The sequence below is a fragment of the Oncorhynchus tshawytscha genome, linkage group LG28, assembly GCF_018296145.1.
Source record: "Oncorhynchus tshawytscha isolate Ot180627B linkage group LG28, Otsh_v2.0, whole genome shotgun sequence".
Taxonomy (NCBI): domain Eukaryota; kingdom Metazoa; phylum Chordata; class Actinopteri; order Salmoniformes; family Salmonidae; genus Oncorhynchus; species Oncorhynchus tshawytscha.
The window spans coordinates 32,025,848-32,050,869 of NC_056456.1; the positions used below are offsets into that span (position 1 = coordinate 32,025,848).

The 25,022-nt window shown below is 43.8% G+C and overlaps 1 protein-coding gene across 1 annotated transcript; it reads left to right on the plus strand.

Moving 5' to 3' along the window:
- The first annotated feature begins 1,632 nt into the window (after window positions 1-1,632).
- On the plus strand, window positions 1,633-24,898 carry LOC112227080 (anoctamin-8). The gene is made up of 17 exons (XM_024391908.2): window positions 1,633-1,918; window positions 7,261-7,371; window positions 7,989-8,121; window positions 10,442-10,580; window positions 10,703-10,799; window positions 10,886-11,002; window positions 11,215-11,342; window positions 16,727-16,888; window positions 17,848-18,000; window positions 19,775-19,901; window positions 20,561-20,616; window positions 20,751-20,825; window positions 20,931-21,593; window positions 21,837-22,028; window positions 22,369-22,500; window positions 22,988-23,098; window positions 23,532-24,898. The coding sequence occupies exons 1-17, from the start codon at window positions 1,771-1,773 to the stop codon at window positions 24,204-24,206; spliced, it is 3,219 nt and encodes a 1,072-aa protein (XP_024247676.1). The 5' UTR covers window positions 1,633-1,770; the 3' UTR covers window positions 24,207-24,898.
- The last annotated feature ends 124 nt before the right edge of the window (window positions 24,899-25,022 follow it).

The following is a 25,022-nucleotide window of genomic DNA, read 5'->3' on the forward strand; positions in this document are numbered from 1 at the left end:
GGTTGGTCCTGGTCATTCCCTGGATGGGAGACCAGATGCTGCTGGAAGTGGTGTTGGAGGGCCAGTAGGAGGCACTCTTTCCTCTGGTCTAAAAAATATCCCTATGCCCCAGGGCAGTGATTGGGGACACTGCCCTGTGTAGGGTGCTGTCTTTTGGATGGGACGTTAAATGGGTAACCTGACTCTCTGAGGTCATTAAAGATCCCATGGCACTTATCGTAAGAGTAGGGGTGTTAACCCTGGTGTCCTGGCCCTCAAACCATCACCTAATAATCCCCAGTTTACAATTGGCTCATTCATCCCCCTCCTCTCCCTTGTAACTATTCCCCAGGTCTTTGCTGTTAATGAGAATGTGTTCTCAGTCAACTTACCTGGTAAAATAACTAATAAATAAAATTAAACTGTTGTTAATTTAGCATTATCTGGCTCTTACATGATTAATTTGAGCTGACCCAGTCATCTACAAGTTTTCAAGTACTGTAACGCTGCTCATAAGCCTGGTATCTTTTCATATTTAATCGTCAAGTTATTGTAAGCAATTTAAAAAGTAAGCTGAATTCCTCACTTGCATTGCAAAATGAATGTTATAATCCTATTCAAATGAAGACTAAACCAACATTTACAATGAATCCTTAATACAAAAGCTTTTTCCTTTACATAGACTAATAGCCTCTCCCCAACAAAAGCCCAACAAGATTAACAATCATCCTCAACGGCAATTCAGTTGGATTTTGCCATGTCACCAGACTAGATTTACTGTACTCTATCAACCCCATTGATTAGCCATCAACCAGAAAGCCCCAATGCCTCTGGTATTCTGCCAGAGTAGGGAGAGACAGTGGATTACAGAGCATTTACTCAGCTCAGCAGCAGCACTGCTACCTGGGCCCATATTCATAAAGCATCTCAGAGTAGGCGGGTGCTGATTTAGGATGAGTTTTGCCTTTAAGATCATAATGAATATGATTATATGGACAGGCGGGACCTCAGCAATCTGACTCTGAGACACTTTATGAATACGGGCCCAGATCATTTACCTAGTGTTCCCTGTAGGAGTTTAGTTAGGGCCTCAAGGTAACAAGCAGGCTGGCACCTCATCGGGATGTCCTGTCTCTTGCCCTTTATACCAACAAGAAGCGTCTGTCTTTGTCATACTTTAACACGACTGCTCTCTAGCGGCCATGACACTGTACTGCAGAATCTGAAAGTATAACGGCATTGAGAAGTATCTCCTATAAATCGGTGCACTCCAAAGGGGCTTTTTAAACACAAACTATATTTATTGCAAATACGGGTTTCTCATAGGTCTATCCAAGTACTCTCTTCGTGAGCATCTATAATAATGACTTGCAGATCACATCATTTTGATTAGAGGTAAGGGGTCCTTTTGAGATAAAAGTACTCTGAATGGTTTTGATATTTTGGCTCTACAGTACGTACAATCAGGGCCCGTATTCATAGTGTCTCGGAGTAGGAGTGCTAATCTATGATCAGTTCTGTATTTTAAATCATATTAATGAATGAGTTACATGGACATGGGGGACCTGATCATAGATCAGCATTCCAAAATTTGACGCTATTTATAAATACACGCCCAGACCTTCTCCATATGAACGCTCAAGGGAGAGAGAACCTGTTACAACCAAACTCTTTCTGCCAGGTTCAAGTCATAGCACGAACAGGTAGGGTAGGCGGGTATCACCAACCCTGTTCATACAATGCTCATGCAACATCACCTTCCATAGTTGTAGCGCTGTCTTTTAATGCACCATGATCGTGACGATTGGGGCACCTGATCCCACCGCGTCTGTAAACAGCACCGCGGACGACGACAGAGTAGGGGAGAGGATGGTGCCCACTGAAGACGTCAAGATAACTAAGCAAAAACAGACGTATTCAATGTCGTTCGGTGTCCTGGGTGAGTGTCTTGAGGAATAGAGTATTTGTCGTCGTGAGGTGCATGAATTCAAGTTAGATGGTTGTAGGGAGGAAAATGATCAATGCGACGCACCAAAAACAATCGTGGCATCTAGCCTAATATGAACGGTGTATGAGATTACCCTCAAGTACTGGGGTACATGGCATTTTGCGTGAATGTTTGACAATACTGCATCATAGCCTCGTAGCATTGTGCGCATTCCGATGAGCAGGGCCGAATGTGGCAGCTGTCTTTTGTGGTCCCACAGGTGTAGCCTAGCCTATGGGTCCAAGGCAGTGGGACTGCATTTCAGTCTATTATATTGTTATGATGTCAGCTATGTATTGTAATAAATAATGGATTACATTATTTATTTCAGTAATCTAGCAGTCAAACAAGGGAGTTTAAACGGACACTCCGATTAAAAGCTAAATATTTCATGTTGGATTTGAGTAGCCAAAAGTGGCTATTTTATTAAAACTTTGTCTTGAAAAAAAATGGATTGCGCAATGTGCAATCACACACATGTCTTACACGTCCACACTTCTTACGCAAATACTCAGCACATAGTTCACAATATCGCAGCAAGCCGGCAGTCATCGGAACCATCTCAGACGCATTTAACCGCACTTCCTTTTGTTTTTGAAAATTCTGTCACAACGTGGTAGAGGCGAGAGCTAACTGACTGGTATGTTTTGCAACGGTTGAAGAAAGTCATCAGCAGCAGTGCCAAAAGAAAACTGTATGGCACAGGACATTGCTTTATTATCAATTTGGAGATGGAGATCAAACTGGTCTCAGAGCATTTGGTATTATTCTATATGTAAATCCGAGACATTCCATTTAGTCAATTTGTGGATGTCCATCACACATTTCATATATGTTTAGAATTACAATTTGTATTATATACATAATGAAGTAGCAAAACTCAGAATATGTTACAAATTTGCAAAACGTTCAATATGTTACGACATTTTCTAAACCTATGCTATGTTACGAATTCTAGCTAGTTGGCTAAGTGGCTAACGTTAGCTAGGTGTTAGGGTTCAGTTTAGGAGTTAGGTTAAAAGGTTAGGGGAAGGGTTAGGGTTAGGCAAATAGTTATCTAAAAGGGTTAGGGGAAGGGTTAGCTAACATGTTAAGTAGTTGCAAAGTAGCAAGTAGTAGCAAGTAGTTGGGCCTGTATTCATAAAGCGTCTGAGAGTACAGTGATGATCTAGGATCAGTTTAGCCTTGTCGATTATAGATAAGCTCTGCTACTCTGAGACGCCTAATGAATACAGGCCCAGATATGCTATTGAATGAGGGGACATGGGGATAACCCACATTCAGTAGGCTTTGGACTGCATTTCTACATGTTTTACAGTCAGACTATTGTCCTCCATTCAGTACACACACTCACGCACACAAAATTGGCCTGTAATTTATATTGGGCAGAATTATGTTGATCATAAAGTAAAAGTGTTGGTTAGGAAAAGAGCACCACAGTAAAGTCAGTAGGTACTGTAGAAGGAACATGACCCCATTTCCTATATCTGCTGATAGATGGCTTTTGACACGCTGCTACTAGTAGACCTAGCAGTCCCAGCACTATAGCAGTACCTAGGTTTAAACAGTGTTGGCAGTGAAGATAAAAGTATACAATTTAGTTGTGTAAGAATGGGGAATGATAGAGTAGTTGATGCTGTTCATAACTAAAGCCCTACAGTGGCACCTGGTTAGAGTGACAAGATTAATTTCACTTCACAATCTAGACATGGCTCACACGTTAGGGGAGGGAAAGAGGATACCTAGTCAGTTGCACAACCGAATGCATCCACCGAAATGTGTCTTTTGTATTTAACCCAACCCCTAAATCAGCCTAGTGGTGTCTGTGTGTGGGTGTAAATGTGAAAGAGAGAGACAGTGAGAGAAAGAAAGTGAGAGACAGAGAAAGTGAAAGAGAGAGAGACAGAGAGATGGCAGGGCATTTTAGAGGACAGGACATGTCAGTAACAGAACATTTATGGGATTGCCAGTCAACGTTTCTCATTCTTATTTGGTGTCACGTGGTTTGACTGGATTAAGTTGGGCACTTTAAAATCAGCAGATCCTGTGTTTAGTACCTCCCATGTAGTGGTTGGTTTTCAATTGCAGTGTGCCAAAGCTACCATACAAGTACTGCAGCTTTGTAGAGTAAATACTGTGTGCATTATCTTCTGTTGTACAAACAACTTAAATACACAGACCCTGTGTTGTACAAGAGGAGCCAAACTCTTTTTCAATCATGCCAATGTAGAAAATGATCATGTCTAATACTTTCTAATTTGGGATGATCTGTGTCCATTTCTTTTATTATTACCCACTTTTTCTCCCCAATTGTTAGTAGTTACTGTCTTGTCTCATCCCTACAACTCCTGTACGGGCTCGGGAGAGACGAAGGTCGAGAGCCATGCGTCCTCCGAAACACAACTCAAGCAAGCCACACTGCTTCTTAACACAGCACACATCCAACCCAGAAGCACCAATGTGTCAGAGGAAACACCGTACACCTAGTGACCTGATCAGCGTGCACTGCGCCTGGCCCGCCACAGGAGTCACTAGTGCACGATGAGACAAGGATATCCCTACCGACCAAACCCGGACGACGCTAGGCCAATTGTGCGTCGCCCCATGGACCTCCCGGCCGCGGCCGGCTCGAACCCAGAGTCTCTGGAGGCACAGCAATGCAGTGCCTTAGACCACTGAGCCACACGGGAGGCCCTGTGTCCATTTCTAACTTTTAGACAGCGGAATGCAGTAACACACTGCTTTGGCCTTGTTGATGGGCAGAAGAATGGGGAAGCTGACAATGAGGATTTGGCATTTTGGCAGAATCCTCCCTCTCCATCTGTCACCCATGTCAATCAATCAATCAATCAATCAAATGTATTTATAAGCCCTTTTTACATCAGCTGATGTCACAAAGTGCTGGACAGAAAACCCAGCCTAAAACCTCAAACAACATGCAATGCAGGTGTAGAAGCACGGTGGCTAGGAAAAACTCCAGATATAACAGACTGACCCTAGCCCCCCGACACATACTATTGCAGCATAAATACTGGAGGCTGAGACAGGAGGATTCGGGAGACACTGGCCCCGTCCGACGATACTCAGAGACAGGGCCAAACAGGCAGGATATAACCCCACCCACTTTGCCAAAGCACAGCCCCCACACCACTAGAGGGATATCTTCAACCAACAACTTACTATCCTGAGACAAAGCCGAGTATAGCCCACAAAGATCTCCCGCACAGCACAAACCAAAAAGGGGGCATCAACCCGGACAGAAAGATCACATCAGTGACTCAACCCACTCAAGTGGCGTACCCCTCCTAGGGACGGTATGGAAGAGCACCAGTAAGCCAGTGACTCAGCCCCTGTAATAAGGTTTGAGGCAGAGAATCCCAGTGGAGAGAGGGGAACCGGCCAGGCAGAGACAGCAATGGCAATTCGTTGCTCCAGTGCCTTTCCATTCACCTGGGCCAGACTACACTCAATCATAGGACCTACTGAAGAGATGAGTCTTCAATAAAGACTTAAAGGTCGAGGCAGAGTCTGCGTCTCTCACATGGATAGGCAGACGATTCCATAAAAATTGAGCTCTATAGGAGAAAGCCCTGCCTCCAGCTGTTTGCTAAGAAATTCTAGGGACAATAAGGAGGCCCGCGTCTTGTGACCGTAGCGTATGTGTAGGTATGTACGGCAGGACCAAATCGGAAAGACAGGTAGGAGCAAGCCCATGTAATGCTTTGTAGGTTAGCAGTAAAACATTGAAATAGACTTAACAGGAAGCCAGAGGCTTGCACTTGGGTAATATGCACTAACATCTAGGAGCACGAGTACAGATGCAGAGCCTCAGTCTGACGCCATTAAAAGGTCATTTAAGTAGGCCTATTTTGAGATATCACAATATCTTTCAATAATGACAGGAATGGAGGTCTTTATTCCAGTGAGATTGCTATGGCGAACATCGGCATGTTTAGTTTTGCCCAACCTAGATTGAGGTACAGACACAGTCTCAATGGGGATAGCTGAGCTGACTACACTGACTGTGCTAGTGGCAGACTCCACTAATCTAACAGCCTGCTGTCTGGCCTGCACCCTATCTCATTGTGGAGCTAGGGGAGTTAGATCCATGTCTATGTTCGTAGATAAGATGAGCACCCCTCCAGCTAGGATGGAGTCCGTCACTCCACAGCAGACCAGGCTTGGTCCTGTTTGTGGGTGAGTCTCAGAAATAGGGCCAGTTATCTACAAATTATATATTTTGGGAGGGGCAGAAAACAGTTTTCAACCAGCGATTGAGTTATGAGACTTTGCTGTAGAGCTCATCACTCCCCCTAACTGGGAGGGGGCCAGAGACAATTACTTAATGCCGACACATCTTTCTAGCTGATTTACACACTGAAGCTATGTTGCGCTTGTGGACCTCTAACTGTTTCATCCTAACATCGTTGGTGCCGACGTGGATAACAATATCCCTATACCCTCTACACTCACCAGTTTTAGCCAGCACCATTTTAAGATTAGCATTCATGTCGGTAGCCCTGCCCCTTGGTAAACAGTGTATGATCGCTGGATGATTCGTCTTAAGTCTAATACTGCGAGTAATGGATTCACAAATGACTAGGGTTTTCAATTTGTCAGAGCTAATGGTGGGAGGCTTCGGCGTCTCAGACCCCGTAACAGGAGGAGTAGAGATCAGAGAAGACTAGGCCTCTGACTCCGACCGGTTGCTTAACGGGGAGAACCGGTTGAAAGTTTCTGTCTGCATTTCCTATCAGCATTTCCCTCCAGAAGCCACGAGAAAGTTGTCCGGCTGCGGGGACCGTGCGAGGGGATTGATACTATATGTACTTATTTGTGGCACAGACGCTGTTTCATCCTTTCCTACACTTAAATGACCCTTTCCTAACGATTGTGTCTGAAGCTGGGCTTGCAACACAGCTATCCTCGCCATCAGGCGTCCTCCTTTATATTATGAATACAGCAATTGCAATTGGAAGGTTAATGTTACTACTTAGCTTCGGCTGGTGAGGTCCTGACGATAAAACTTCCGGTTGAAAAAGTTGAGCGAGGGAAAAAATGTAAATATGAAACGTTAATTAAAAAGTAAAAACCGTAAAGTTGGCAGTTAGCAACAAACCGCACAGCAGCACGTAAACAAGTCTACAAGTTAGGACCAGAAATGATGTCCCCATTTCACTGTACTGACTGATGTGGACTATTCTTACCCTCCATCTCTCTCTCTCTCTCTCTCTCTCTCTCTCTCTCTCTCTCTCTCTCTGTCTCTCTCCTCCCCTCTACCTCTTCCCCTTTAGATAATTTGTTTGGGAAACGCCTCTCGCAGGCCAGACAGTACATCATGTCCCATAAATCCTGGCTGAAAATGGTGCCCACGGAAGACTGTGATATCCTAATGACATTCTCAGGTACGCTAAATCACCACCTTCACCTTCCACAGTTCAGTCTCCTCAATCATGATGGGAAACTTCGAGGGGGAGTCTTATTGGCCGATGTGGGCAATGAGCCAATCACTCGTTGATGTCCGCAGGGACGATTGAATAATATCCATTACCTGTATGTTTGTTTCAGAGTTAGGCACTCTATAATTCTGCACACATGCTGTGTGGGTTCACACAAATGGATCTCATTGGTCAAAGCAAGTTTGCCACATGGATCCCAACTAAAATTGGGTTGGATATGAATTATTGCACTCATTCTTGCAGGATGGGATGAAATGAAGACCCCATAAACACTAGGGCGGTTACCTCATTTGATTGTATTGACCTTTTCATGGGTCCACCGTCCCATGGTTACCGTTGCTACCTCTGTCAAGCATTGAAGAATGTTGTTGATGCAGCCTCCTTATTTGAATGTTCCAAGAGTCTGATCAGCCTGATGAATTACTAAAATGTCAAGTGTTAAAAAAATGTCAAGCATTGAATGACTGTGACAGAGGTTCAGTATTAATTCATGGCAATTGGGCTGATTTAAATAAATGAAATACAAATTCTGACATAGGAACTGACAATTTACTCCTTTGTAGACACCATAGACGACCACACCTTGCTATGGCTGCTGAACCACATCCGACTGGGAATCCCACAAGTTACAATCCAGATCCGACAGCATCAACACACACAGGGCTACGCATTCTTTATTACAACCACATTTGAGAAGTAAGACACTCCACTTCTTACATGGCATTTATGTCGGAATTGTAATGGTTAAATGTTAATTATATGGTCGTTACCTAACAGGGTTCAATTCTCGGGCCGAATCTCTTCTCGGTATACATCAATGATGTCGCTCTTGCTGCTGGTGATTCTCTGATCCACCTCTACGTAGACGACACCATTCCGTATACCTCTGGCCCTTCTTTGGACACTGTTAACTAACCTCCAGACGAGCTTCAATGCCATTACAACTCTCCTTCCGTGGCCTCCAACTGCTCTTAAACGCAAATAAAACTAAATGCATGCTATTCAACCGATCATTGCCCGCACATGCCCGCCCATCCAGCATCACTACTCTGAACGGCTCTGACTTAGAATACGTGGACAACTACAAATACCTAGGTGTCTGGCTAGACTGTAAACTCTCCTTCCAGACTCACATTAAGCATCTCCAATCCAAAGTTAAATCTAGAATTGGCTTCCTATATCGCAACAAAGCTTCCTTCACTCGTGCTGCCAAACATACCCTTGTAAAACTGACCATCCTACCGATCCTTGACTTCGGCAATGTCATCTATAAAATAGCCTCCAACACTCTACTCAGCAAACTGGATGTAGTCTATCACAGTGCCACCCGTGCCATCCATATACTACCCACCACTGCGACCTGTACGCTCTCGTTGGCTGGCCCTCGCTTCATACTCGTCGCCAAACCCACTGGCTACAGGTTATCTACAAGTCTCTGCTAGGTAAAGCCCCACCCTATCTCAGCTCGCTGGTCACCATAGCAGCACCCACTCGTAGCACACGCTCAAGCAGGTATATCAAATCAAATGTATTTATATAGCCCTTCGTACATCAGCTGATATCTCAAAGTGCTGTACAGAAACCCAGCCTAAAACCCCAAACAGCAAGCAATGTAGGTGTAGAAGCACGGTGACTAGGAAAAACTCCCTAGAAAGGCCAAAACCTAGGAAGAAACCTAGAGAGGAACCAGGCTATGTGGGGGGGCCAGTCCTCTTCTGGCTGTGCCGGGTGGAGATTATAACAGAACATGGCCAAGATGTTCAAATGTTCATAAATGACCAGCATGGTCAAATAATAATAATCACAGGCAGAACAGTTGAAACTGGAGCAGCAGTACGGCCAGGTGGACTGGGGACAGCAAGGAGTCATCATGTCATGTAGTCCTGAGGCATAGTCCTAGGGCGGCAGGGTAGCCTAGTGGTATCCTAGTGGTTAAGCGCATTGGACTAGTAACCAGAAGGTTGCAAGTTCAAACCCCCGAGCTGACAAGGTACAAATCTGTCGTTCTGCCCCTGAACAGGCAGTTAACCCACTGTTCCTAGGCTGTCATTGAAAATAAGAATTTGTTCTTAACTGACTTGCCTAGTTAAATAAGGTAAAACATTTTTTTTTTAAAGGTCCTCCGAGAGAAAGAAAGAGAGAATTAGAGAGAGCATACTTAAATTCACACAGGACACCGGATAGGATAGGAGAAGTACTCCAGATATAACAAACTGACCCTAGCCCCCCAACACATAAACTACTGCAGCATAAATATTTCACTGGTCACCCCCAAAGCCAATTCCTCCTTTGGTCGCCTTTCCTTCCAGTTCTCTGCTGCCACTGACTGGAACGAACTTCAAAAATCACTGAAGCTGGAGATTCCCATCTCACTCACTAGCTTAAAGAACCAGCTGTCAGAGCAGCTCACAGACCACTGCACCTGTTCATAGCCCATCTGTATACAGCCCATCTATCTACCTCATTCCCATACTGTATTTATTTATTTTGCTCCTTTTGCACCACAGTATCTCTACTTGCACATCCATCTTTTGCACATCTACCATTCCAGTGTTTATTGCCATATTGTAATTACTTCACCACCATGGCCTATTTATTGCCTTAACTCCCTTATTTGACCTAATTTGCACTCACTGTATTGTTTTCTTTTTTCGACTGTATTATTGACTATGTTTTGTTTATTCCATGTGTAACTCTGTGTTGTTGTATGTGTCGAACTGCTATGCTTTATCTTGGCCAGGTCGCAGTTGCAAATGAGAATTTGTTCTCAACTAGCTTACCTGGTTAAATAAAGGTGAAATAAAAAAATATTGTTACCACATCATTCGTAAACATCACATTCATAAATAGTGGCTTGGTTCCAGATCTGTTTGTGCTCTGTTGGTTGGTTTGACAATGACCATAGGAGGAGTTGACAAGACAGAACAGTCAGATATGGGACCAGGTAAATAGCATCTGAAACAGGACTGTCAAATAAAGCTTGTGTCCTTCTCCCCTCTTGTCTTCCTCTCCTCAGCTTGCTGCGTGGTGCAGAGCTGACGGGGATGCGCAAAGTGGTCAAACCACAGTATGGAGGTGGAACACATAGGTTTTCCTGTGCAGAGGATAATATATACGAGAACATAGAGAGCGAGCTGTGCTTTTTCACCTCCCAGGTTCGTATCAGTTACGGCTATGATCTCCAAACATATTTAAACAGCTCTGATATATGTCCTGTTGCTGATTTTTACCTTGTTCCCTCAAACTCTGCGGTTGTTCGATCACATCTTTTCTTCAGGAGCGTCAGAGCATCATCAAGTACTGGCTGGACAACCTGCGAGCCAAACAAGGAGAAGTCCTTCACAACTTCCACTTTCTGGAGGGACAACCAATCAGTAAACAATTGTTTTTGTATTTACTCATTGCCTGACTCTTCAGCATCACAATAAAATCTGAGACAGCTTTGTTATTGACTGATCAGTTCCAGAGCTGATGGCCAGAGGAGTAATCTATCAAGTGTTTCCTCTACACGAGCAACGGATCCTCAGTCAGCTGATGACGTCATGGGTCCAAGCTGTCTGTGAGAGACAGCCTTTGGGTGAGCAGCACCCGTTGAGACAATATAGCATGCTTAATTGTTACAATTAATTGATCATTCTATCATAGAATAAGATAATATCATTTGCACTACAAATACAATATCAATGGAAAGATACACATTTCTTAAATATATAATTTACTAACTGAAGCCAAAAACCCATTGTGTCTGTCTTTGTCTGTCATGTTGTTGGTGTCATGTCTGTGTGTCAGATGACATCTGTGATTACTTTGGGGTGAAGATTGGCATGTACTTTGCCTGGCTGGGTTTCTACACCAACTCCATGCTGTACCCTGCAGTCATCGGCTTCCTGCTGTGGATCCTGGCTGAGGCTGACCAGGTAGGTGGTGCAGCATCACATTACCTAATGGAGATCTCACACTGGTCAATATACACTACTAGTCAAAAGTTTTTGAACACCTACACATTCAAGGCTTTTTCTTTATTTTTCAATTTCTTACATTGTAGAATAATAGTGAAGAAATCAAAACTATGAAATAACATGTGGAATCATGTACAAAATTAACCAAAAAAGTGTTAAACAAATCAAAATATATTTTATATTTGAGATTCTTCAAAAAGCAACCCTTTGCCTTGATGACAGCTTTGCACACTCTCAACCAGCTTCATGAGGTAGTCACCTGGAATGCATTTCAATTAACAGGTGTGTCTTTTTAAAAGTTCATTTGTGGAATTTCTTTCCTTCTTAATGCATTTGAGCCAGTCAGTTGTGTTGTGACATGGTAGGGGGGTATACAGAAGATAGCCCTATTTCCTTCTTAATGCATTTGAGCCAGTCAGTTGTGTTGTGACATGGTAGGGGGGTATACAGAAGATGGCCCTATTTCCTTCTTAATGCGTTTGAGCCAGTCAGTTGTGTTGTGACATGGTAGGGGGTATACAGAAGATAGCCCTATTTCCTTCTTAATGCATTTGAGCCAGTCAGTTGTGTTGTGACATGGTAGGGGGTATACAGAAGATGGCCCTATTTCCTTCTTAATGCGTTTGAGCCAGTCAGTTGTGTTGTGACATGGTAGGGGGTATACAGAAGATGGCCCTATTTCCTTCTTAATGCGTTTGAGCCAGTCAGTTGTGTTGTGACATGGTAGGGGGTATACAGAAGATGGCCCTATTTCCTTCTTAATGCGTTTGAGCCAGTCAGTTGTGTTGTGACATGGTAGGGGGTATACAGAAGATGGCCCTATTTCCTTCTTAATGCATTTGAGCCAGTCAGTTGTGTTGTGACATGGTAGGGGGTATACAGAAGATGGCCCTATTTGCTTCTTAATGCATTTGAGCCAGTCAGTTGTGTTGTGACATGGTAGGGGGTATACAGAAGATGGCCCTATTTCCTTCTTAATGCATTTGAGCCAGTCAGTTGTGTTGTGACATGGTAGGGGGTATACAGAAGATGGCCCTATTTCCTTCTTAATGCGTTTGAGCCAGTCAGTTGTGTTGTGACATGGTAGGGGGTATACAGAAGATGGCCCTATTTCCTTCTTAATGCGTTTGAGCCAGTCAGTTGTGTTGTGACATGGTAGGGGGTATACAGAAGATGGCCCTATTTCCTTCTTAATGCGTTTGAGCCAGTCAGTTGTGTTGTGACATGGTAGGGGGTATACAGAAGATGGCCCTATTTCCTTCTTAATGCGTTTGAGCCAGTCAGTTGTGTTGTGACATGGTAGGGGTATACAGAAGATGGCCCTATTTCCTTCTTAATGCGTTTGAGCCAGTCAGTTGTGTTGTGACATGGTAGGGGGTATACAGAAGATGGCCCTATTTCCTTCTTAATGCGTTTGAGCCAGTCAGTTGTGTTGTGACATGGTAGGGGGTATACAGAAGATGGCCCTATTTCCTTCTTAATGCGTTTGAGCCAGTCAGTTGTGTTGTGACATGGTAGGGGGTATACAGAAGATGGCCCTATTTCCTTCTTAATGCGTTTGAGCCAGTCAGTTGTGTTGTGACATGGTAGGGGGTATACAGAAGATGGCCCTATTTCCTTCTTAATGCGTTTGAGCCAGTCAGTTGTGTTGTGACATGGTAGGGGGTATACAGAAGATGGCCCTATTTCCTTCTTAATGCGTTTGAGCCAGTCAGTTGTGTTGTGACATGGTAGGGGGTATACAGAAGATGGCCCTATTTCCTTCTTAATGCGTTTGAGCCAGTCAGTTGTGTTGTGACATGGTAGGGGGTATACAGAAGATGGCCCTATTTCCTTCTTAATGCGTTTGAGCCAGTCAGTTGTGTTGTGACATGGTAGGGGGGTATACAGAAGATGGCCCTATTTGCTTCTTACCATATTATGGTAATAACAGCTCAAATAAGCAAAGAGAAACGACAGTCCATCATTACTTTAAGAGATGAAGGTCAGTCAATACGGAACATTTCAAGAACTTTGAAACTTTCTTCAAGTGCAGTCAGAAAAAACATCAAGCGCTATGATGAAACTGGCTCTCATGAGGACCACCACAGGAAAGGAAGACCCAGAGTTACCTCTGCTGCAGAGGATAAGTTCATTAGAGACTTGCTTGGGGCAAGAAACCCAAGCAATGGACATTAGACTGGTGGAAATTTGTCCTTTGGTCTGGAGTCCAATGAGGTTTTTGGTTCCAACCGCCGTATCTTTGTGAGACGCGGTGTGAGTGAACGGATGATCTCCGCATGTGTATTTCCCACCATAAAGCATGGAGGTGGCGGTGTTATGTTGTGGTGGTGCTTTGCTGGTGACACTGTCTTTGATTAATTTAGAATTCAAGGCACACTTAAATAGCATGGCTACCATAGCATTCTGCAGTGATACGCCATTCCATCTGGTTTGGGCTTAGAGGGACTATAATTAGTTTTTCAACATGGACAATGACCCAACACACCTCCAGGCTGTGTAAGGGCTTTTTTTTTAGCAAGAAAGAGAATGCTAGAGTGCTGCATCAGATGACCTGGCCTCCACAATCCCCTGACCTTCATTAAGTTGAGATGGTTTGGGATGAGTCGGACCACAGAGTGAAGGAAAAGCAGCCAGCAAGTGCTCAGCATATGTGGTAACTCCTTCACGACTGTTGGGAAAGCATTCCAGGTGAAGCTGGTTGAGAGAATGCCAAGAGTGTGCAAAGCTGTCATCAAGGCAAAGGGTGGCTATTTAAAGAATATCAAATATAAAATATATTTAATTTGTTAAATACTTTTTTGGTTACTACATGATTCCATGTGTGTTATTTTATAGTTTAGATGTCTTCCCTATTATTCTACAATGTAGAAATTAGTAAAAAATTAAGAAAAACCCTTGAATTAGTAGGTGTTCTAAAATGTTTAATTGTAGTGTACCTGTCAATAGTGCAATCTTAGAAAAAAGGGTTCCAAAAGGGTTCTTCAGCTGTCCTCATAGGAGAACCTTTTTGGTTCCAGGTACAAGCCTTTTTGGTTCCAGGTATAACCCTTTTGGGTTTAATGTAGAGCACTCTGTGGAAATGGTTCTACATAGAACCCAAAAGGGCTCTACCTGGAGCAAAAAGGGATATCCCTGGAACCAAATTTGGTTCTTTAACCCTTTTAGGTTCTAAGCAGCACCTTTTTTCCTAAAACTGTATCATACACAATGTAGTTTATCCTTGTCCATAATCTGACAATGACAGAGTGTAGGAGTTTGCAAGATAGCACAAACAGATCTAGAACTAGACTACATGTAGCTATTAAAATGACTCACTTGTATCTCCACCCGGCACAGCCAGAAGAGGACTGGCCACCCCTCATAGCCTGGTTTCTCTCTAGGTTTCTTCCTAGGTTTTGGCCTTTCTAGAGTGTTTTTCCTAGCCACTGTGCTTCTACACCTGCATTGCTTGCTGTTTGGGGTTTTAGGCTGGGTTTCTGTACAGCACTTTGAGATATCAGCTGATGTAAGAAGGACTATATACAGTGGAGAGAACAAGTATTTGATACACTGCTGATTTTGCAGGTTTTCCTACTTACAAAGCATGTAGACGTCTGTAATTTTTATCATAGGTACACTTCACCTGTGAGAGACAGAATCTAAAACAAAAATCCAGAAAATCACATTGTATGATTTTTAAGTAATTCATTTGCATTTTATTGCATGACATAAGTATTTGATACATCAGAAAAGCAGAACTTAATATTTGGTACAGAAACCTTTGTTTGCAATTACAGAGATCATATGTTTCCTGTAGTTCTTGACCAGGTTTGCACACACTGCAGCAGGGATTTTGGCCCACTCCTCCATACAGACCATCTCCTGATCCTTCAGGTTTCGGGGCTGTCGCTGGGCAATACGGACTTTCAGCTCCCTCCAAAGATTTTCTATTGGGTTCAGGTCTGGAGACTGGCTAGGCCACTCCAGGACCTTGAGATGCTTCTTACGGAGCCACTACTTAGTTGCCCTGGCTGTGTGTTTCGGGTTGTTGTCATGCTGGAAGACCCAGCCACGACCCATCTTCAATGCTCTTACTGAGGGAAGGAGGTTGTTGGCCAAGATCTCGCTTTACATGCCCCCATCCATCCTCCCCTCAATACGGTGCAGTCGTCCTGTCCCCTTTGCAGAAAAGCATCCCCAACTAATGATGTTTCCACCTCCATGCTTCACGGTTGGGATGGTGTTCTTGGGGTTGTACTCATCCTTCTTCTTCCTCCAAACACGGCGAGTGGAGTTTAGACCAAAAAGCTTTATTTTTGTCTCATCAGAACACATGACCTTCTCCCATTCCTCCTCTGGATCATCCAGATGGTCATTGGCAAACTTCAGACGGGCCTGGACATGCGCTGGCTTGAGCAGGGGGACCTTGCGTTCCATGACGGCGTAGTGTGTTACTAATGGTTTTCTTTGAGACTGTGGTCCCAGCTCTCTTCGAGTCATTGACCAGGTCCTGCCGTGTAGTTCTGGGCTGATCCCTCACCTTCCTCATGATCATTGATGCCCCACGAGGTGAGATCTTGCATGGAGCCCCAGACCGAGGGTGATTGACCGTCATCTTGAACTTCTTCCATTTTCTAATAATTGCGCCAAAAGTTGTTGCCTTCTCACCAAGCTGCTTGCCTATTGTCCTGTAGCCAATCCCAGCCTTGTCCAGGTCTACAATTTATCCCTAATGTCCTTACACAGCTCTCTGGTCTTGGCCATTGTGGAGAGGTTGGAGTCTGTTTGATTGAGTGTGTGGACCGGTGTCTTTTATACAGGTAACGAGTTCAAACAGGTGCAGTTAATACAGGTAATGAGTGGAGAACAGGAGGGAATCTTAAAGAAAAACTAACAGGCCTGTGAGAGCCGGAATTCTTACTGGTTGGTAGGTGATTAATTACTTAAAAATCATACAATGTGATATTTTTTTTACATTTTTTTAGATTCCGTCTCTCACAGTTGAATTGTACCTATAATAAAAATTACAGACCTCTACATGCTTTGTAAGTAGGAAAACCTGCAAAATTGGCAGTGTATCAAGTACTTGTTGTCCCCACTGTAAATACATTTGATTTGATTGGATTTGTTGGAATCTATTTGTATGTGTTTTCTCTCCTAATCACCACATAAAAATTAATGTGAAAAAATATGGATGTGTTGGCCTAGACTACAAAACTGTATTTCACCCACCATAGCACTTACCATCTCTGTGCTCTGTGATACATTTCCAGTGTTATTTGTTGTTGATATTTAGTAGAAAGATTCCCCTATTCTGTATGTATCTCATGTGGCTCACTCACTTCTCCACTCCCCCACAGACCAGCCAGGACATCTGCTGTGTGGTGTTTGCCCTCTTCAACGTGGTGTGGGCGACACTCTTCCTGGAGAGGTGGAAGCGGAGAGAAGCCGAGCTGGCATACAGGTGGGGGACACTGGATACTCCTGCCGAGTCCCTTGAAGATCCTAGACCCCAGTTTCGGGTGAGCGTCTTGTTATTGCATCCTATTCATTCAGAGTTGGGCCGAGATTCAATCTGAGCACGTTGTAGAGCACTTGACATTTAAAGATACTTTCCGATTGAGCTGAAATCTGCCCTGTTACCATGAATGTCTGCAGACGTTGAGAACATTGCCTTTAAAAGACACATTGTCCACAGCGCTCTACAACGCATCATGGATTGAATCCTGATCTTAGATTACTACCCATGCTGTTTGGTTCCTTCAGGACAATGGCCAAAGTAGAAATTCCATCAGCAACCTCATACAGCTGTCCCAGGACCGGAGTTTACGGGTCTACAGGGCCGGAGTTTACGGGTCTACAGGGCCAGAGTTTACGGTTCTACAGGGCCAGAGTTTACGGTTCTACATGGCCAGAGTTTACGGTTCTACAGGGCCAGAGTTTACGGTTCTACAGGGCCAGAGTTTAGGGGTCTACAGGGCCAGACTATAGAGGTCTACAGGGCCAGAGTTTAGGGGTCTACAGGGCCAGAGTTTAGAGGTCTACAGGGCCAGAGTTTAGGGGTTTACAGGGCCAGAGTTTAGAGGTCTACAGGGCCAGAGTTTAGAGGTCTACAGGGCCAGAGTTTAGGGGTTTACAGGGCCAGAGTTTAGGGGTCTACAGGGCCAGAGTTTAGGGGTCTACAGGGCCAGAGTTTAGGGGTCTACAGGGCCAGAGTTTAGGGGTCTACAGGGCCAGAGTTTACGGGTCTACAGGGCCAGAGTTTACGGGTCTACAGGGATAAGTAATATGAGATATAGGTTCAGAGAGTGTTGTGTGAATTCCAAGGGGCCCTGGGGTTTCTGAAGGGGAAGTTGTCTCTATCCTCCTTAGGTCCGGTTAACTCAATTGGTAGCGTGTGAAACTCTGGGTCGTGGGTTCGAGCCCCACGTTGGGGGCTAGCATTTTAGTTGGTGTGTGTCTGACTGTGTGTGTTTTTCAGGGTGTAAAGCGGTGTAGCCCCATAACAGACTGTGAGGAGTTTTACTACCCACCCTGGAAGAGGACGATTTTCAGGTGGATGGTCAGCCTCCCCATCTGTCTCCTCTGTCTCTGCTTTGTCTTCCTGGCCATGCTTGTCTGTCTGGAGATGCAGGTAAGAGACAGAAATCAACAGAAAATAGCTATATTGACATTTAAAGGCATTTTTAAACACTGCATATGTCGGCGGCAGTAGGAAATGACCTTTAAATTTAAACCGTGCTACAGATTGAAGCAAGTCCTTAGCCATCGGAATCAAGCATGGTCCACTATTGAAGTATTGAAAGAAGGTTGAGGACTGCAGCTTAAGTCTCTTTAATAATATTTATTGTTCACATGTTTCCTTCGTCAAAAAGCACTAAGTATCGTTAGGGCTTGATTACAATCCAAATCGCGGAGCAGTACAATATTGCGCAAAAAAATGTACATGTAATTTCCGATTGAGCCGACATACTGTACAGTGCATTCAAGACCCTTTGACTTTTTCCACATTTTGTTACGTTACAGCCTTATTCTAAAATTGATAAAATAAATGTTTTCCCTCATCAAATTTACACACACTACCCCATAATGACAAAGTGAAAACAGGTTTTTAGAAATGATTGCAAATGTATTAAAAATAAAAAACAGAAATACATTATTTAAATAAGTATTCAGACCCTTTGCTATGAGACTCGAAATTGAGCTCAGGTGCATCCTGTTTCCATTGACCATCCTTAAGATGTTTCTACAACTTGATTGGAGTCCTCCTGTGTTAAATTCAATTGATTGGACATGATTTGGAAAGGCACACAAATCAAATCTAATTTTATTTGTCACATGCGCCGAATACAACAGGTGTGGACCTTACAGTGAAATGCTTACTTACAAGCCCTTAACCAACAATGCAGTTTTAAGAAAAATACCTAACAAAATAAGAAATAAAGTAACAAATAATTAAAGAGCAGCAGTAAACGTGTCTATATAAGGTCCCACAGTTGACAGTGTATGTCAGAGCAAAAACCAAGCAATGAGGTCAAAGGAATTATCCGTAGAGCTCTGAGACAGGATTGTGTCGAGGCACAAATCTGGGGAAGGGTACCAAAACATTTCTGCAGCATTGAAGGTCCCCAAGAACACATTGGCCTCTTATCATTCTTAAATGGAAAAAGTTTGGAACTACCAAGACTCTTCCTAGAGCTGGCTGCCCGGCCAAACTGAGCAATCAGGGGAAAAGGTACTTGGTCAGGGAGGTGATCAAGACCCCGATGGCCACTCGGACAGAACTCTAGAGTTCCTCTGTGGAGATGGGAGAACCTTCCAGAAGGACAACCATATCTGCAGCACTCCACCAATCAGGCCTTTATGGTTGAGTGGCCAGCCGGAAGCCACTCCTCAGTAAAAGGCACATTAAAGCCCGCTTGGAGTTTGCCAAAAGGCACCTAAAGAACTCTCAGACCATGACAAACAAGATTCTCTGGTCTGATGAAACCAAGATTGAACTCTTTGGCCTGAATACCAAGCGTCACGTCTGGAGGAAACCTGTCGCAATCCCTACGGTGAAGCATGGTGGTGGCAGCATCATGCTGTGGGTATGTTTTTCAGCACCAGGGACTGGGAGACTAGTTACAAAATGTGGAAAACGGGTCTGAATACTTTCTGAATGCACTGTATGCAACTATTACCATAAATGCAGTCTCGACTAACATGGGAATAAGTCCTTTAAATTACAATCGCTCTATAGGATTCCTTAGTGTCAGAAATGGTTAGTGTGTACTGCCGTTTAAATCACAACTTTTCAGGGATAAGTGCTTTTAAGATCAAAGATAATGGCTCAAGGGTTAATTAACCTGTCTTGCTGTAATTCAATTTTTCTATTTTTTTGGTTGATCTCTTCTTTCTTTTTATAGGAGTTTGTGATGGAAATTAAGGAGTTACCCAGTATCACAAGATTCATTCCTAAAATTTTGCTGGCCATCGTTGTGACTGTATGTGGTGAGGTGTATAGGAAGATCGCCCACTGGCTCAATGATATGGGTAAGCCGTTCAGCTGAGATTCACTGATATGAGCAACAGGTGAGGAATGATCGGAACAATGGGGTCGTCTCAAAAACCGGACCTAGGCAACAGCAACTAGGATCTGGTTTCAATGATGAACTCTTTATGACATGAACCACATCACTACTTTATCCGCTTGAATAAAATACTAAATAGTAGCTAGCAAGATTGAGATCACAGAGGTTATTTTTAGAGTGCATTTCACAAATGGCTAGTTTACATCAACTACCCTTCACTAAAACAACTTCAATGCTTTTGCCTGCAAACTTGTGTTTTGAATCGCCACATTCTGGCATGTCTGCCTCGTGGTTTGATGGGAGAGTCTCCGGGAATATTTTCCCCTGAACGACGTAGGAAGTGACATAGTTCCTCTATGCCAAAAGATTCCATCATTGAAACCAGACCCTCTGTGTTGCCTAGGGTCAGGTTTTCCAGACTAGCAGTGAGGGCCCGACTCAGAGAAGGAGTAGTGATCTGGGATCAGGTCCCTCCCTGTTCATGTCATCTACAAGGCAAACACTTTACGAATACTGGCTCTGATCTCTTCAGGTTTAGTATAAAGTGATCATACAGGTTTGTTCAGTAATCAGTATCAAATGGAGCGATGTATTTTAATGATTCTTATCACTTTGTTACAGAGAACTACAGACTTCAGAGTGCCTATGAGAATAATCTCATCATTAAAATGTTTTTTGTAAGTTAGACTTTTCACGTTTATTTTATTCCTACTGTTCTCTATTATCCAAAGGGTGTTTTATTGACTAACACTGTTGTATATATGTTTAGAAATGTCATGTCTCATTCAGACTCCTTCTCTTCATTTTGCAGTTTGAGTTTATAAATTCTTACCTTAGCCTTTTCTACATCGGATTCTACCTCAAGGACATGGATCGACTAAAGGAGGTAAAATCTGTCAATTAGGTTTGAAAAATGGAAAACATGATTGAACAAAATTAATTCTCGCCAAAGAACAGCAATAACAGAATCACTCAAATGATCTCTTCACAGATGCTAGCCACTCTCCTGATCTTCCGCCAGTTTCTCCAGAACATCAAGGAGGTGCTCCAGCCTTATCTGTACGAGCACCACAAACTAGGAGTATTTACTCCCAAGATCGTGTGGGAAGTTCTCCAGGCCATAGTGATCAAGTACAGCCGCCTGGCTCTAGGAAAGGCCCAGGCTTCATGGACTATCCAATCACTGCTAGGCCCCAAAGGCCTTGCCACACATCCTGTGAATGGACAGACAGAACAGAACAAGAGAGGGGATCTAAAGGCTGGCTACAGGTTCACAGAGGAAGAGTGGGACATAAATGACACATTGAGGCAGCGTAAAATTAGCTTCAATGAGAAGGTGGATGTTGCCAGGGACGTTGCCATGGCGACCCAGCCCGAGGACAGCTTCCCGGAGGACAGTCCCACGATGGTGGAGGAGGGCATGGATCCTTCCAGCATCTTTGAGATGGGCGACGATGACAGTGACTATGAGTTATCTGAGACCAAGGAGACTAGTGTCTCCCCACCAAGTGGCTATGACACAGTAGTATGTCAGAGACGGAAAAATCCAATCCCAGAGAAAGAATCCACAAAGTCCTGGATTGACCCACCTGAGGAGCCCAAGTCTGTCATCCTTACCCAAGCAGAGATGGAGAGCTGCATGCAGACGTATGAGGTATGGCTTAGTTGTCAGATCTGTTGTTATGAACTGGATCTGCTGTCTATGTATCAATGCATCACAGTGCATTAGGTTATATTGTACACATGTTTAGTTTCATTTGAATGGACTTGAGTTAGTATTTGGTGCATACAAAGCATAGTGCATTCAGATTTGAAGTAAAAAGTGATTCAAACACAAATGCTATTCAATGACAGCCCATGCAGTTATATGACTGATTTTTGACCTCTGACCCAACAGGACACCCTGCAGGACTACCAGGAGATGTTCATCCAGTTTGGCTACGTCGTGCTCTTCTCCTCTGCCTTCCCATTGGCTGCCATGTGCGCACTCATCAACAACATTATAGAGATCCGGAGTGACGCCTTGAAGCTCTGTACTGGCCTGCAGAGGCCCTTTGGCCAGAGGGTGGAAAGCATCGGACAGTGGCAGGTTAGTGGTCGCTCACATCTGGGCTCGTGTTCAAAGACATCTCTGAGTAGGAGTGCTGATCTAGGATCAGCTCCCCCTATGCCTGTAATCTTATTCATTGTGATTTAAAAGGCAAAAATCATAGACTATCACTCCTATTCTCCAATTATGAGTTTATCATAGTACAGTATGTCCCAGGACATATATTTAAATACATATTTACCTCACCTGCAATTAAGCTTAAACTTAGAGAACCATTTTAAAATCATGCAATTCTTCAAAAAAGCAAGACAACAGCTATTTCTTTCATAAAGATAATTTCCCTCTGAGATATTTTAATCTCTTCTCTTTCTGTGTGCAGACTGCAATGGAGGCCATGGGCTTGATAGCCATCATGGTGAACTGTTACCTCATTGGCCAGTGTGGTCAGCTGCAGCGTCTCTTCCCCTGGCTGAGCCCAGAGATGGTCATCATCTCCATCGTGGTACTGGAGGTAAAATAATGCAGTGGACATTGTGTTTTAGCACCTTTCTCAAAACCAAGGAGGCTGTACATAAATCACACAGAGTACGGACTATAAAACAATGCGGGGGGGGCTGTTTAAGCACAAGTCAACAGCCTTCACTCAAATACAGCATTTTGTTTTGAAAATCAATTTCAGCGTTGTACAATAATGTAGATGCATATTGTGCTGTCTTTTTTAAAATTGAAAAAGACTTGACAGGTAATTGAGAAGAACAAGAGCTGCTGAAAGGCATGAGCCCAATGTGGGGCTCGTACCCACAACCCTGTGACTAAGAGTCTTAGGCTATACCAACTGAGCTTGCCGGCTTGAAAAGATCAAGCAGCTCCCTCTACACATCACACACACAGCATGGCATCGTCACACTCTTTCCACTCTGGTATAGATGAATTACACTTTTCTGTGTTTTTATGTCACTGTTTGCTCAGTCTATCCTTTGTTGTTTTGGGGCTGACAGCATTTTGCCATCCTCCTCAAATACGTCATCCATGTGGCCATCCCTGATATCCCTGGATGGGTCGCAGACCAGATGGCCAAACTGGAGTACCGTCGAAGGGAGGCTTTCAAGGTACAGTTGCATAGGTTGAAACACTTGGCCAAATCCACAGAGCAAGCTGTTATATACTGTCCGTGTCTATCACTATCATCCTCCCAAGTTTGTGTCCTTTATGTGTCTTCATAGCGTTTCAAAAAAATCTTTGAATCGTGTATGCCTGCATCATACAGACACTGTAGTATGTTTGAGTCCATCAGGGCATCTTTTTGTACTGAATGCATCAAAAGGATATGCCTCTGACACTTCACTTGAACTCTCCAGTAACGTTGGTCTACATAACGCTGTCCTTATAATTTAATTACTGAACAGATTTCATACAGTCATGAAAGTTGATGTCAGCATATGGTGTTTAACTTTACACAGTCATGACACAAACCAAAGCTGGTCATAGAAAATGTCTGCTCTCTTTATGCCACATATTGTATATTACCTTGTTCCTATGCAGAAGCACGAGCATCAGGCCCAGCAGCACTTCCAGCAGCAGCTGAGGAGGCGGCGTGAGGAGGAGGAGCTGCAGCGTCAGGCTGAGCTCCAGGCCGAGGCCCGGCAGGAGAGCGAGTACCACAAGGCTGACCACCAGCACCACCACGACAAGACCCAGGGCAAGCCTGGGGACAAGCCCAAGAGACCCAGTTCTCTACTGGGCAACAACAACGTGATGAAGCTCAAGCAGATCTTCCCCCAGCAGGGGAAGTTCTCTACGGGCACGGCCCGATCCCCTCAGTCCCCAACCGGGGCAGAAGCAAAACTACCAGGTTTCCTCAGCTTCAAGTTCCGGAAGTCTCCGGAGTTGAAGAAGGAGCCGTTGTCAGTAACACCAGCGCCGGGGACCGTGGTGACGACTGCTTCCGTGAACCAGGAGAAGTCTCAATCCCCCAGCAGGACCTTCAGCCCAGGGAAGCTGTTCAGCTTCAGCAGGTCAGAGGGCGCAGTGGTGTGTGCAAACGGAGCTCAGCCGTCCAAACCAGGTGATTCTGGCCCCCAGGCCGCTCCTAACACCCAGCCCACCAGGCAGGACTTGAACACAACTCCGTCAGGCGAGGAGCTACCCTCGTCTGAGAGCGAGAAGGGAGAAACGAGACTATCTAGCGATACTGACAACTCTGGCTCCAAGTGTTAGTCCATTGTCATGGCAACATGGAACGTTTAAGAAAGGGAAGCAGAGTACGATACATTTTTATCCTTGTTAAAATGTCACCATGTTAGATGGAGAGTATGATAAAAATTGTTATCCTTGTTAAAATGTCACCGTGGTAAATGCACTTCCTGTAGGTCATCCTGAACAAGCTAAATTATGAAATGTAAGGTCAGAATGCAGCAGGTTTTGGGATAATTCTCCACAATCAAATGACAGTAAATATAGGCTATATCTGTTCTATATACTGACTGTATAAGTGGATACTATGTACAAATTGTAACAGTTTAACCCCTTGAATGAAGCCCAAGTACCGTCATTAAATACAGTTATAAGACTGCATGACTTGTGGTTCTGATAATCATAAAGTATTCCTGTAAGATCTGGATGGCAGTTTCCAGTAAAGATTTTGTCAATCCATTCATCAGATTTGATGTCTTAAAAGCATGGCAAATCATCTGCATGCCTGAAATAAATGTCTTCAGTTATTCAGCACCTTCTAAACCAAGCCATCATATATTCCTGCAATAGGACAGAATAAGTACATTCACTGTGACTGTAAGAGATATTCTATTTTTCTTGACTTTGTTTTTCTATGAATTATTTTATTACATGAAGTAGTGAATGTACCTCAATGATACAAAACGCACTTCAATAAACTTCATCATGAGACCACAGAAAATGTAACGCATCACGTTTTTAACACAGCTACCATGGCAACTTTATCATGTAGCCTGCCTATTCCTGTCGTCTGTAGTTATATTCATTTACTAGCCACCTTTGCGTGTATGCAAAATATGA

Coding starts and splice junctions, on each gene's coding strand:
- LOC112227080 (XM_024391908.2), top strand. CDS start 1,771: ATGATCGTGACGATTGGGGCACCTGATCCCACCGCGTCTGTAAACAGC. Junction 11,343..16,726: donor TCCTGGCTGAGGCTGACCAG/GTAGGTGGTGCA, acceptor ACTCCCCCACAG/ACCAGCCAGGACATCTGCTG. Junction 20,617..20,750: donor TCATCATTAAAATGTTTTTT/GTAAGTTAGACT, acceptor TTCATTTTGCAG/TTTGAGTTTATAAATTCTTA.